Raw genomic sequence first — 13897 nt, 5'->3', positions numbered from 1 at the left:
AAAAAAACAACCTAAAAAAGAGTGAATATATAACCTATAAATATTGAAATTTTAAACATTTAAAATGGTTTGTCACTCTTTTATGAAATAAAAAAAAAAGGAAAAGAGTCTCAGAGTATCGCATATGCACATGTACAGTCCTGATTAATGCAGTTTTTCTCCCAACATTCACTGAAGGTTCTTGGTGGCTGCTCTGCAAAATTTGGGTCATGTTAGACTGGGATTAGCAATTACAGTGACACCTCTTTGGCATCTAGCTCCTAACAGGTCATCTCATAACCTGCTTCTGATGACCCCTGTGTAGCATTGACATGCCACACCACAAAACTCTAAATAAGACCAAAAATAATCTAAAAGGCATCTTCTGTAAAACAAAGATTTCAGTTTTCAAATATGCTTTTGATGATGTAGCAATCTTAGGGAGAAACACTGCACGCCTTTCATAGTCTTCTTAAAAAGAGGAGGAAAAGGGAACACCAAGGTTGCATTTGTTCAATCCCATTATCCCAATTTTCATTTTTATATTGAAGATACTTTCACCACAGAGACATGACAATTTAGAAAATAGAAAGCACCAGATATTTTCAGTGCAAATACCTTATATCTCATCTCTGACATATAACTCAGTGACGTACCAAACATTGTCTGAGGCTGTGTATCGGCAATCTTCCTCGACATGGAAGATGCAGAAAAGATGGATGTGACACAGCATTGGGATAATGAGCTTCCAGAAAGCCAAATAAATGTGCAAGCATGGAAATAGGCAACTTGAGCTGAATGCTGTTAGCACATCTTGTAAGAGCTGATCACAGAAGCCACTGCAAGGAAGCAACACTCAGTGAAACAGAGTTGGAACAACCTAAAAATCACACCTCAAAGCAGCTGATCTGCATCAAGTTGTGCTACAACGCAACAACACAAATTCAGCTGATGAACTCAAGAATAGAGGCATCCCCACATATTGAATCACTTAATAATATAACATGCTAATAAAATTTTTTGAGACCTTCACTATTTTTTTTCCTAAAATCAGTTACAGGAAGTACACACATGATTCCTAGTGAAGAGTCAGAAAATCTCTGTTGATCAGACCACTGAAATATTACACTCCATATATGCATACATTCTTTCTGGAGGAGCACTCATTAATACAATCATATCAACCTTAAATATCTGTGTACAGACAAAAACTTCAAATAAGACTGAAATAGCAAATTAAGCACACACATAAAGGCATGAAAAAGCCTACTATGGCAGGATGTTTTGAGTAACCCCTAAATTCCCCGAATACCAGAAATCTGCACTAAATACAGTATTTTGTCTTTTGGGGGAATGCTGCTTTAGTATCTGTTGTGTCAGTAAATAATTGTAAAGCTATGTCACTCTACTTCCAGATAGATTCCTGCTGTGCATTCTCTCTCCTGCATTATATAAGCTGCAGAGTGCAGATCAAGGACACGACTGATGATCCTTCTGTAATTAGAGCTCCCTAATGATACGAACATGGGTTCTAGAACAATGATCTGGCTACAAAGTACCTTGCTGTCTTCTGAGCCCTTACAATCTCTTATGCAGGCAGCAATCACAAGCCACTAGAGAGAAGGAATATAATTTATTTGTACTTTTATTAAGAAACTCAAAGATATTGTTCTGTTCATTTCAAATTGGTGATATCTACAATCTTCCTTATATATCATACACATTCTTGTAGAAGTATAGAAGTTCCCCAAAGAATATATTTTAACAAAGTCCAAAGAAAATTCATGACTGCTTCACCACACACTTATCATCAAAACAGGAAACAGTGGATTTCAGGAATCTCTGTATTTATGAAACTTGTGTTTGTTTGCATGGTAGTTGACTTGCACAGTTCATTTATAGCAATCAATCAGTGGCAAAGCCACTGCAAAGTGAACCACCACCGAATAGATTATGCAGAATATTAATTCAGTAATAATTGAGTTCTTGGAGGCTCACAGGAAAAGAGACTAATGTATTATACACCTCACATTATGCTGTGAGAGGTTAGAGGACTTTGAAGCCTTAGAAGACCAAAACCATTAACATTGCATTGTCAAGAGGGAAAAAAACCCCTGAATTTCCAAGGGGAAAATTTCATAAACTTAAGATCAACTTGGACAAATGTGGGGGAAAAGTGGAAACCTTACAAAGCACACCCAATCTTCGGAAGAAAAAAATCAATACCTGCACTGTTTAAACTTGTCTAAAAGTCACAGAAGTATCATCAGTGTAACACTGCAGCCCACAGGTAATTAACATGCACTGAAACATCTTCTTCTTTTAGAGATAAAGATAACCAAAGAGGTAGTTTCATCTATGAAAACTATTTCAAGAAACTGTTCTCAGACAATGTTTAAAAACCCTAAACCAATGACAAGAAAAAAACCAAATCCACAGATACAAACCACCACCCTCTTCCACAGGGAACAAGCCAGGATGTCATTCCCAGCTTCAAGCTGCTGCTCCAGAAGGATACAGTTCTGTATCCTTACATTACTCTGCCAGCCCAATGCAGATGGCACAGCCTGTGGTGGGGGATCTGAAGTGGCCCCAAATCCCTGTGTGCTCCCACCACCTGAATGCCACCCAAGGAGATGCAATCTGATTTATGATTAAATTCTGAAAATATAGCTTTGTTTAACTATTCCTACATGTAACCCAACACCTAAAAGTCATCATTTCTGGGCAGTGAAAGGCTACAGATACAGTCGTCACAACTACAACTATGGCAGGGTCTGAGCTGTTTGTCAAACCTCAAGTTTATTTACTTCCATTACAAAAGAAGAGCGGACTCCAAGTGAAGAATGATCCCAGATCATCCATGGATACTGTAACCAGCTACAGCTTGTATTTCTGTCCAGCAGTCCTTTGTCAGTCTCTCACATGTTAATGCTGTAAATTCTCCCATTTTTCTTTCCTTCTCTTTTCCCTCCCACAAGGTAGTGATCCAAGAAATCCCTTGGACAACTTGGGCACGTATTTTGTGGCAAGGTACAAATTTGTTTTTAAGGTGAAGTCCAGGAAGAACATTATTTAAAACTCCCTTCTCTTCTACCTCAGAGACCACAGACTTATCAAAAACTACTCCCAGAGCAGCACACCACCCCAAAACCTGTCTGCCACTCTATGATTTCTCTAACAACACATTGAGTAAGATACTTAATGCAGTGTATTGACACACACCTCTCTGCCCAGGGCTCAGGGCAGCTGGCCTAATACAGCAAGTTCCACATAGATTTTTTTTGTTTGAAAACATTATACAGTTCAAAAGGCACTGACTGACCATCTGGGCTCCACAAAGGATACAGTATGTATCTTTAGAGAACATAACTTTATTTAATAGAAGTTTTTTGCTCCAATATACAAAATAAGGGACTGCAATCCCAATCAACATTTACATAGTTACACAGCAAATAAATTCCACCATTTACAACAACTGACAACTTCCCACACTCCTCACTGTATTACAGCCAAAAAAAATCCTATATTTTTTTACATACCAATCAGTTATATTTCAAATTTCTCTCTCTTTTAATTCTGTTTTAAATTGCAGTTTCTAACATCAATTTAATTAAGAACTTACAATTATTTCAGCTGCGCTGAAAGAAAAATGAAATATATAATTTGGAATACTATCTCAAAACCCCTATACAAAATAAAAGTCAGTATCTTATAAAAATACATAGCAGGAGTAAAACCAGTGAAACAACAAAAATGTTTTGAATTTTGTTAACATTTTGTTAACATTTATCAACTAGCCTCAGTTTTCAACTACATTAAAACAAAAGAAAAAAAACAAAGAAAAAAGAAAAATAAGAAAAAAAGAAGAAAAATACCAAACAAATTAGCAAAAGGTAATATGACAGTTCTTCAGCAATACCGTACCTTTAGTATGTAAAGGACTTCATCCTTCTAACATGCACCATTATTTAATTGATTTACCCCTTAAACCCTTTTTCTATTGAAAGCAAAAAACAGATGTTAACATTATTTGAATCCTTTCAGAAAAATCCGATCATATTTTTCTGCACCTCCCACAATATTTAGGTTTTACCTTGCAATGCTGGTAGTTTAATCATGATACATAATCTTCTATAAAAGAATTCTAGCCAAACCAAGGTATTAGAAACTCTGCATCTTACAAAAGTGATTTGTTATAGTATGACAGTTGCTAAATAGCCCAATTTATTTAGTGACCCTGTTAAAGATTTGTTCAACTGAGTGAATAGGTGAAGTCATTTCCTGAGCTAAAAGATACAGGTAAGTAAATAGTCAGTTATAGCAGCAGACAGGAGACATTCTTTTTAAAAGTTGTAACAGTATCAACAAAATAACCTTAGAAAATTACAGTAATGTAAAAATCACTAGCTGACAAGGGAGTGACAAGGACATCCAAGACCTGATTGCCATAATCTGGAATGCACATTCAATGACCTTCCAGAAATTACATTCAGCTACTGTCAGACAATGTACTCCTAGGTGAAGAATGTCAAATAATTCACATTTTTTACAGATCAGGTGTTTTGTCAAGATTTAATTCTTAATGCTGTTTCATAAACCTAAAGCAAGGTAAGCTGCTTAGTTTCAAAAATTTCCACTATACAGGACTTAAATATTATTACTTTCACAGGAATGGTATCTTCAGTCTCATGAAATTCCAAACCTATTTCTTCTTATTACTCAGACCTAATTTAATGCTTAACAGATGTTGATCTGCTTTTAGGAGAGGAAATAACATTCTTAAAATTATTTACTTTGATCCCAATAATTCTAATTTGCCTAGAGTATGAACCATTAACAAATCATCAAAGAACTACAAAAACTGGTATACCACCACTGCACCAACATTTTCTCATGATTTACATCTTCTACATAACAGTTTCATCACATTTTTCACCCATTAATGGGAAGAGTCTATTCTGATTTAATTAAAGTACCTGAGTTAGATACCAGTTCCTCTAGAAGGAAATCTCTCTTCTGTGTTATAAATTTTTTTCAGATATTGTAGGTGTCACTTTTGTAATTTTTATTGTCTCTCCTTTAATATTTAAACATAATCAGTTTAAATTCAAAGGGATATATAAAACTTCCAGTACTTGTTAGAATAGAGGACAATACACAAGATCCAAAGTTACAATAATTTATAAATAAAAATAAACTATTACAAACCAAATCTTTCCCCATACGGAGATTAAAAGCCATAACCTTGACTGATTGTTCCCGATCACACATTATAAATAATGTAAGCTTCTCCAGAGAAGCAAAGCATCCTTGCCTCCCTGACACCAGTTTACACTTTCAGTTAAACCACTTCAATCAAGAAGGCAATTGAGTTGGGCCCAAACATAACTTCGTGCTCACATGTTAACCCTCCAAACCTCATTCTTTCCAACTTAAGCACAAGAAAATAATTTCACAGGGAATCCTTTACCTTTTATACACAAAGTCTGTATAAAATACAGATTTCTAAGGCTCTAAACTGCACCAATCTGGCAGTGCAGTGAGAACCTGATTCAAAGGCCACTGAAGCCCATGGAAGGCTTCAATAGGCTTTGAACTAGGACCACAGAGATGGTATTCCCCAAAGGAAAGCTCCTGCAAGAGTGGCTGGTATCTCTCTTTTTGCTTTTATGGGATGCAGTGGAGATGTGTAGTCAGCATGATACCTGAGCAAATAAAATGAAAACGATACAAAAGTTTTAAGAACCCCAAACTCTTTTCTTAGTTGTGTGCAAACTGTGCTATTGCCCCTAGAGCTCCCTGCTTTCCTTCTCTTCAGTGCTTGCTCCATTCCAGGAAAGAGAAGATGCGAGACACAAAAATCTCTCTTCACTACAGCTCCCCCTCAGTCCCGAGACTGATAGAAGAGGATGTAACCAGACTCAGAGTTCTTTGAGATGTCTGATGTCAACCCGTAGAATTCTTCAATAGCTTGTGCATCAATTTTCTGGGTGTAAAAACACAAAAAATTGAATGAGGAATGTCTTGCATAATATACACATAAAATTAGGCTCCACTCTAACAGTTATTGCCAAACCAAATTAATTTTCACATAATTACATAAAACAATAAGATCCAAATAATTCTTAAAACTTGTCATGTCTCAGCTTCCCCTCAGCTATCAACTGCACAGAGGGTAGCAGCTATGTATGTTTTATATATAAATTTTTAAGTGTTGTTGTAAGTATTGCATTAAGTTCCTACGTATTGTAAGCTAAAACCCAATTTATCTATATCATTACTTGTCTTCTTTCCACAGAATACTTTATTAAAAGATGGTGAAAGACAGTGGTCATAAACGACAAGGAGTTTCTTTTAAGTACAAAAGCCTAAATGGAATTCAAAGTATTCAAAGTGCAGTCAATTTGTAAGGCACAGTTCTGCATATACAATTATTGCTCATTTAGACTGGGGTTGAAGCCTCTTTTCATCAGCACACCAGTCGTTCTATTTTAGATAATCAGATCCACAAGGGAGGTGCATGTGCTCTGGTTGGGCTTACCTCAACAATATCATCATCAAAAAGCAACCAAAAATCGTGACTCTTCACTATTGCAATATAATGTCCTCTGTTAGGGCCACTGTAAAATAAAATTAGGAAAGAACACAAACCATAACACACATATATGTGGAGATGCATTCCCTTTAATTATTTTTCTTGTAGAAAAGCAATACTTAACAGTAATTAAAATGAATGGCTGCCACTACAATTTCTGTTTGGATGTGTCTGGGTTTTTTTGTTTTGGTTTTTTTTTTTTTTACTCTCTACTTAGATCATCATCATAATATGGTCTTACTTATTATGCTAAATAAAGATTTACAATTTCAAATAAGGAATGAGCAGCACAGGCACTGAAAATATAAATGAAATCTTTAACAGAGACAGAGAAGTGAAATCAGTAAAGCATTCTGATATTTCATAGAGACAGAACAGATCCCAAACTATTTCTGATCTTCAGAAAGAAAAAAAGCTGTAGAGCTGCTGCGCATCTCCAGTCTCTTTATCTGGTCCACTGTAAACAGAAATAGAATTAAATGGGCAGTTCAGGAGCCTCAAGAAGCTCAGCAATGAGAAGGGCTCCCAATTAAAATTGTTACAATGCTTAGCCTCCTCTTCAATTATGGCAGACAAGAAATTTCTCTGCGACTATGCCAGAAAAAAACAACCCAATAAAACTTTATTTCTCATCAGGTTTCAAGTAAGGAAACTGTACAATTCCTGAAACAGCTGAACTTTACAACTGAAAGTGTACAACCAAGTTAAAGCAGTCCTGGAACTGCTGAACTGGCCAGCAGCACTCCCATGGACTGCTGGAGATCAGGGAGGGAAGGCTGCCATCCCCGAGGGAGAGGTCTGTGCACCAGATCACCAACACGGTGAAAACAGTATGGGCATCTCCTTCCTGCCCACAGCTCCAGAATGGAGAAGTCCCCAAGAAGGCAGAAATGGTCAGAAGCGCCAGAAAGAATTTGCCTTATAATCCAGAACAAGACTGTCCCAGAAAACTATGGCACAAAGGCTTATTTTCCAAAATTGTCCAATTTGAGACCTATTTATCTTAACTGTACTCTCTAGTCATTGTAAGAACACTGAGTAAGTGGAGCAAATTGCCTAAAGAGAAAGTAAATTAGGATTCCCAGTTACGAAACTGTGACCAGTGCAACCTAATCTAATGTCAAAGTTACCCTGTTTTGAGTTTTAGTATTTGACCTCACAACATAAATTATTCTGTGATTCTAGATGTCAAATCATGATTTTCAGCTTTTCAAGTTGGGGCTTTTATCCACTGAATAAGAAGTTTGTAGAACAACCTGGTTTTAAACCTTGAAGCCACAAGAACATTTGTTGAATATAGCAAAATCTAACAGTCCTACTTTGAAAGTAATCAGGAAAATTTATATGGATATAGTTCAGAAAATGTTGTTCAAGCCTGAAGAAAAAAAAAAAACAAAACCCACACCCTAAAGGAAATGCTTTAATTAATCTTTCTATAATGCTTTCCTTCCTAAGAAAGTTTTTTTCCTTAGAAACTGTTTTTAAATATTATTATACCATAATGTGCATTTTGTGTTTGGTTTCTTTTAGTTAAGTTCATATACAGATCTGTAACGTGAAATACAGTTACCATGTTTCACAATGATCTCTCAAACAACAAAGCCATAATTTCTGTCAGGACTGGTAGCTTTTCCCCACCATACTCTTTTTCCTAAAAACATTTCTTTTTAAGAGGTCTTTAAATGGTATAAGAACAGTTATGTTTATAAAAAAATCCCTAGTTTAAAGCAGAGTTATTACCTTCCACAATGGACTACCACAGCAACAAGGTCATACATTCTGTCAGGATTGGTGGCATCTCCTGAGGTGTTAAATAAACGAAGCTCTAAAGGAAAAACTACTCTATAAGAGAGTTTTGTGTATCGATGCAGCTGATCCATGTACTTAAATCTCTTCAAATGGAGAGCCAGAATCATAGGCAGCTTTTTTACTTTCATCCTGAAAAAAAGAACAAACCCAAAAAAACCAGCAGTATTTCCAATATTCATTCTAAACATTCACTTGGTATCAACAAGAAACTTGTTCTACTGAAGTCTTTAAAAACCTTTGTAAGCATTAAAAAAACCCCAAAATAATCAGCTGTTTAAAAGCATATAGTGTTCCTAAACTAAAGGAAGATCTTTAACTGAAAGAGAGAACTTAAAATTTTTAAACTGACTATTTAAAACAGTAAAATATAGTATATAAAAACAGCTGTGATGAGCTCACGTAATAATTTAGACATAAAGAGCACATAGCACAGAATTCAATTTTTAAGTATATCTACCCATAGCTTTCCAGAGTTCCAAAAGCAAAACCTAGATCCTACTTGATGTACAGTGCAGGTATTGCCACAGAGCAATTTCAGAGGACCTGTTCCAGCTGAATTTCCCAGTAAACCAGCCAAGTCAAACAAGATCTTTAAAATAAAGATCTTTGTTACACAACTTTGTCGTGTAAGTATTACTCCAAGCTTTCCTAGCCATTCATTTAAAATTTCCAAGGAACACAAATAGCTCACTGTTATGCACCTACCTCCTGCTATCCAAACAAGATAAGGCTGAGCTCTGGCACTAAAATTTCATACAAATGTTGCAGCAGTGTTTTATGGCAGTCAAAGCCAGAAAGTGATCTAGTTCTGCTGAGGGCTCAATAGCTCCTTTCCCTAGGCATCAGGTACTACAAATCCTCCTCAGCCAACCATAGCTGGCCTGGCAGCAAACACAGATTTCCAAATCTTTGGGCAATAAATCTGCCCATCCTAACAGAACAACCAAACCAAAGTGCTCTGCTTCTTGGCACAGCCAAGTGCCTTAGATCAGCACAGTGCTGACTTTTCAAACTTTAACCCCCTAAATGCAGCTCAAAAGTCTCTGCAATAGAGCCCAGGTTTCAGACTGTCTATTAACACCACACTTTCAGAGTATCAGGAAATTTGTAAAAGACAACTGGTTTTCTCAAAAGATAGGGGACTGTGGACAAATTCCTTGATAACTCACCTGCCTAAAAGGGAACTAGGAAAGGAAAACAGCTGGAGCAGGGCAGAAAGATGACAGAAGCAACTAATTTTTTAGGGTGAGTTACATTTTTATTATATTATGGCTACAATTTCTGCTTTCTTTTCAAAACTAAGTCTTCTCCTTATAATGTAACTGTGTTTGGTAATAGGAACTCATTCAATGATGAAGAAATTTGGTACACCATCTTTGCTAGCTGAGTAGTCACCATCACAGATAAACTGTTTATTAATAGAGATGGAAGAAAAGTATGACTGTAGTGAAACTGAACTTACAACCCACGTGAAATCCAAAATATAAGCAATTAAAGCTGTGTTTTGCCATGGAAGTGCCTACAGTACAGGTTAATGTCAACTCAATTTATATTGGTCATGGCTCACATTACCTCCCACACAGAAAAAAAGCTCAGGCAACAGAAAACATGCCAGGTCTGGATTCACAACCTCTACCAGACACCAATTAGTGAGCTTAGGCAACATATGAAGGCAGACTTGGCAGATGAGATATGCAAAAGCTGTGCATGCAATCTATGGTAAACCAAATAACCAGCAGCAGTGGTATAACCAGTAGAGCATGTCAGAGCTCCCACTCCTTCAGCCAAATACTTTCTCAGATAATAAATAACCACACAGTACACAAACTGACAGGTTTTTCAAAGGTGTAAACATGACTAGAATTATTAGGCAGACAAGAATTGGTTTTAAACAAACATAATGATTTTCTGGCTTCCAAAGAACTTCTAATGATTTTCAGGAGCACTGTCAAGCAGTTTAGTACAACTAATCAAACATGTTTAAGAAATCAGAAACTCAGTTAACAGCAATAGTTACAAAAAGTCCTATCAAACTGAATCTTTCAGCAACTGGAAAAAAAAAAAATTTTCAAAACAAAACTAAGTTTAAAAAGCCACATGCAATCAATGATTTTTCATAATTGCCAATTATCTTTGATTAGTCACCAACAGTTTGTTTTAACTTGGCTTCTTAATTTATTTTTCTCTTAAGACTATTCATTTTCCCATTTGTAAAATAAGTAATGATCAAAGGAGTCCTAAAATACTTTACAGGGATTCTCACTACTCATGGAAAGAGACACACTGAATTCTAGCAAGAGGAATGAAAGCAAGTTACTTTTAAGTCCAAGAAAATTAAGGGGAAAAAGGTGTTCTCTCCTTTACACACACACAGAAAAGAAACACCAGAGTATTTTCACTGGATGCATGGGTTATTTTTCTCCTTCCCCAGCTGTGCCCTACCTTTTATGTGCTTCTTGCTTACTGCGACACTCTTCACAGTAATACTTGTACTCACTGCACAGAGTTTCTGTGTTGCTGAAACCCCTGAGTAAAAGAAAGAAAGCTGTAAATACTAACTTTAAATATGAAATATCCATATAAATGTACAATATCAACATAATTTAATACATTTCAATCTATATAAGATAGAACTGGCAGCTTATTTCCTGCTTTCTGGTAACAGGTAAAGGCAAATCACAAAAAACTGGATGTTTGTGTCTACCTTAAACAGTGAGTGATTGAAGTATTCTGCTCCACATCAACTGAAAGGTCTAGGAAGTCTTCATCCTTGCTGCTTACCTGCATGAAAAGAAGACATAGTTAAAACAAATAATACTAATTTACCTCTGTTTTTCAGTTCCACTTTTTAGTGACAGAATGCATCTTTTACCCTATAATATCCTTTAAAAAATTTTGCAAGTGGCCTTTCTGTTTCAGAGATATGCTGAATTTTTTCTTTCTTTTCAGGAAGGGTGAAGTGTGTATGAATCTCTGGGTGTATATAATGCCAGTTTTCATTATGCTGTGATTTCAGATCAACTATATTAATGCCAAGTTTCTTCTGCACCCCAGATTTTTCAAAATAACAGAATCACTGTGGTTCTTCTGCTTAGTGCTCTGACTTCTGTTCTTCTCTAAGTCCCTTGAATTGAAAGTTATGTATTTGCATGTCACAGTGTACCTAATAAACAGCATGAATACTGAAGTCTTTTCCAGGCTGGACTCATACTCAGCAGACAGTAAATTTGGCAAATAAGAGCTTGGTCTGACAGAGGCAGAACAGTAGCCAATTCTCAAAAAAATGTAAGAAAAACAAGAATGTAAAACAGAACATTCTACAAGCAGAAAATAAATTCCACCACAAACCCTGACAAATTATGAAAAAATCCACAGCTGCCCTGAAAACCAACTATGGTATTAAGTTTTAAGAACCAGATATATGCAACCTTAACTTTTGCCTGCTACTGTGTCCTCTCTGTATCTAAAGATAGTCAATGTCACTCATGACAATGGTCTCTGCCTAGATACAGTAGTAAATGCTTTTAGAAAAGATACCTTGCTGCAGTTTCTTGCCTGAATGCAGGAAAAGTGGAATGGCTACAGGGAAATAATGTAAATCAATCATTTAAATATATGAGATTTGTGTTCCCCTTTCAACTCCGAATGGAAAAAAAAAGTGGAAAGTTGGTCTCTGATAATCAAGAGAGTAGAAACACACAGCTCCTAAGGGCAGTGTACATGGAGAAAAAAAGAAAAAGGCAGGTGGTCGAGACAACCATATTTGAGAATTAATAACTCAGGGCAAATCCAAACACCCAGGAAATTATGTTGAAAGCTGGACTGGGCTCCCACGTTCTGCTGCTAGTCTGTCCAAGAGCTAAGTGTGCATGTCAAAAAACGCCACTGTGTCAGTACACATCATTGTAACTGCAATATTCAGATGCTCAAGTATAGTGTTTATACTTTTAGAGAGATCACAGAACACATAAGGAAAACTTCCAAAATGTTCAGAGTGGGGAAAAAAGCCAACTGCATCTTCAGTGTGCTGCACATTTCCTGTATTCAGGGATGTATTATGGTCTAGTTGTGTGGACAATTTTTCAAAATATCTCCTCGCAAATCACTCTTGGAATTATCAGACCTGCATTTATTACATTAAGAACTCTGGTGAAAATCACCGTAACTGGGGATTAAGAATGGCTCAGAAAAAAAAAATCAGTTCTAGAAAATACTCTGCTGCTGTCTTCAGCTAGGACAGCTGGAATTACAGAGTCATGTGATCAGTGTTATTCAGACATGCAATTAGATAATTTTTCATCTTCTGGTCTAATCAAAGAAAATTACGTGAAATAAAACAGATTTCACAGGCAGCTTTATCCCACACAAAAGCTGTAAAGGCAATGGAGAGAAGGGAAGGGATGTGTTCTTCTTGGTTAAAAAGAGATTGGTACTGAAAACAGAAGTTTGCAAAGGGACAGTTTCCATTCTCTGTGATATGGCCTTAAAACACCTCACTCAGGTTAGCCAGAACAGTGCACTTAGGATCATGAGGAACCATTAAAGGCATTACTGCAAGAATAGCCACGTGGATGTTTCCCATTTATTTTGGTGACATATAAATTGCTCTTCTTAAGATTCTTTGAGCCTTAGTATTTGAACAGATTTTTCTAAGATAAACTCATATAGTTTTAGTTTAAAAATAAAATTAAAAGCCACTCTGGAGACTTACAAGCCTACCCCCCAACTTTTGTAAAGGTTCTGTTTCAAATAAACATCGCTAAGCTTCTTAGACTACAATGAGCAATGCTGTATATTTCAATCATCTATAGAATGAAAAAAGATGGGCATGATCAGAAAACCTCAGCACTTGCAGAATCGAACCCTGATGTGTTCAAAAAGCTGTCTGGGTGCTCCTAACAGGAACATCTGAGTAATAGTGAGGACTTCAGATGTTCCAGTGTTCTGCCTGAAGAGGATGGTGTGCTGCTCTCACGTCAAGGACATAATCTGCACCCACGCAGCTCAGCTGTACTCTGATGACCAAAGCTGCACAGAACACAAAGCTCAGAAGGCTGACACTCACAGAATCCATTATGTCTTACACTTGGGAACTTCACTGGCAGTGTGAATCTGCTCACTGGCAAAAGAGCTTTTGCAGCTATGGACTGCCATGTGTACTAAAACAGAAAGTATTTTTAAAAGAAGCTGAAACAAAATGTGTGATTTATCTTGGTTAACAAAAAAAAAAGATAGAAAGAAAATCAAGCAGAGCTAAAGGCTCTGTAGTACTCATAGGAGAAAGAACACTGGGATTTTCCTTATTGCCTTCTCTCAGTCAAAGCAGAATTGAGCAAAGAATTTTATGCCTTGTAGAGTCACTTGAATCCAAGAGCAAGACCATCACCTGGAGACTGACAATTTCCTATATTTCTCAGTAGAAGTACTGGCAACATTTAGCTTTTTGAAATTTAATCTTAATGAAGCCAATTATAATACTTTCTGGTTTACTGTTATCCTTCCTTAAACTAT

The 13897-nt window shown here is 36.4% G+C and overlaps 1 protein-coding gene across 1 annotated transcript in view; it reads right to left on the bottom strand.

The window, feature by feature from the left end:
- Nucleotides 1–3333: 3333 nt before the first annotated feature.
- USP12 (ubiquitin specific peptidase 12) overlaps nucleotides 3334–13897 on the bottom strand; it is a 33246-nt gene continuing 22682 nt past the window's right edge. Inside the window, exons 5-9 of the mRNA XM_021542004.3 lie at nucleotides 11091–11167; nucleotides 10829–10912; nucleotides 8318–8515; nucleotides 6524–6602; nucleotides 3334–5968 (exon numbers count right to left, since the gene is read on the bottom strand). Of these exons, the coding sequence (XP_021397679.1) occupies nucleotides 5867–5968; nucleotides 6524–6602; nucleotides 8318–8515; nucleotides 10829–10912; nucleotides 11091–11167 (540 nt within the window). The 3' untranslated portion in view covers nucleotides 3334–5866. The remainder of the gene's footprint in view (nucleotides 5969–6523; nucleotides 6603–8317; nucleotides 8516–10828; nucleotides 10913–11090; nucleotides 11168–13897) is intronic.

The sequence above is a fragment of the Lonchura striata genome, chromosome 1 (genome assembly GCF_050655825.1).
Source record: "Lonchura striata isolate lonStrDom1 chromosome 1, ASM5065582v1, whole genome shotgun sequence".
Taxonomy (NCBI): Eukaryota; Metazoa; Chordata; class Aves; order Passeriformes; family Estrildidae; genus Lonchura; species Lonchura striata.
Note: the sequence above shows the minus strand (reverse complement) of the source record. Positions and strands in the feature narration are given on the sequence as shown.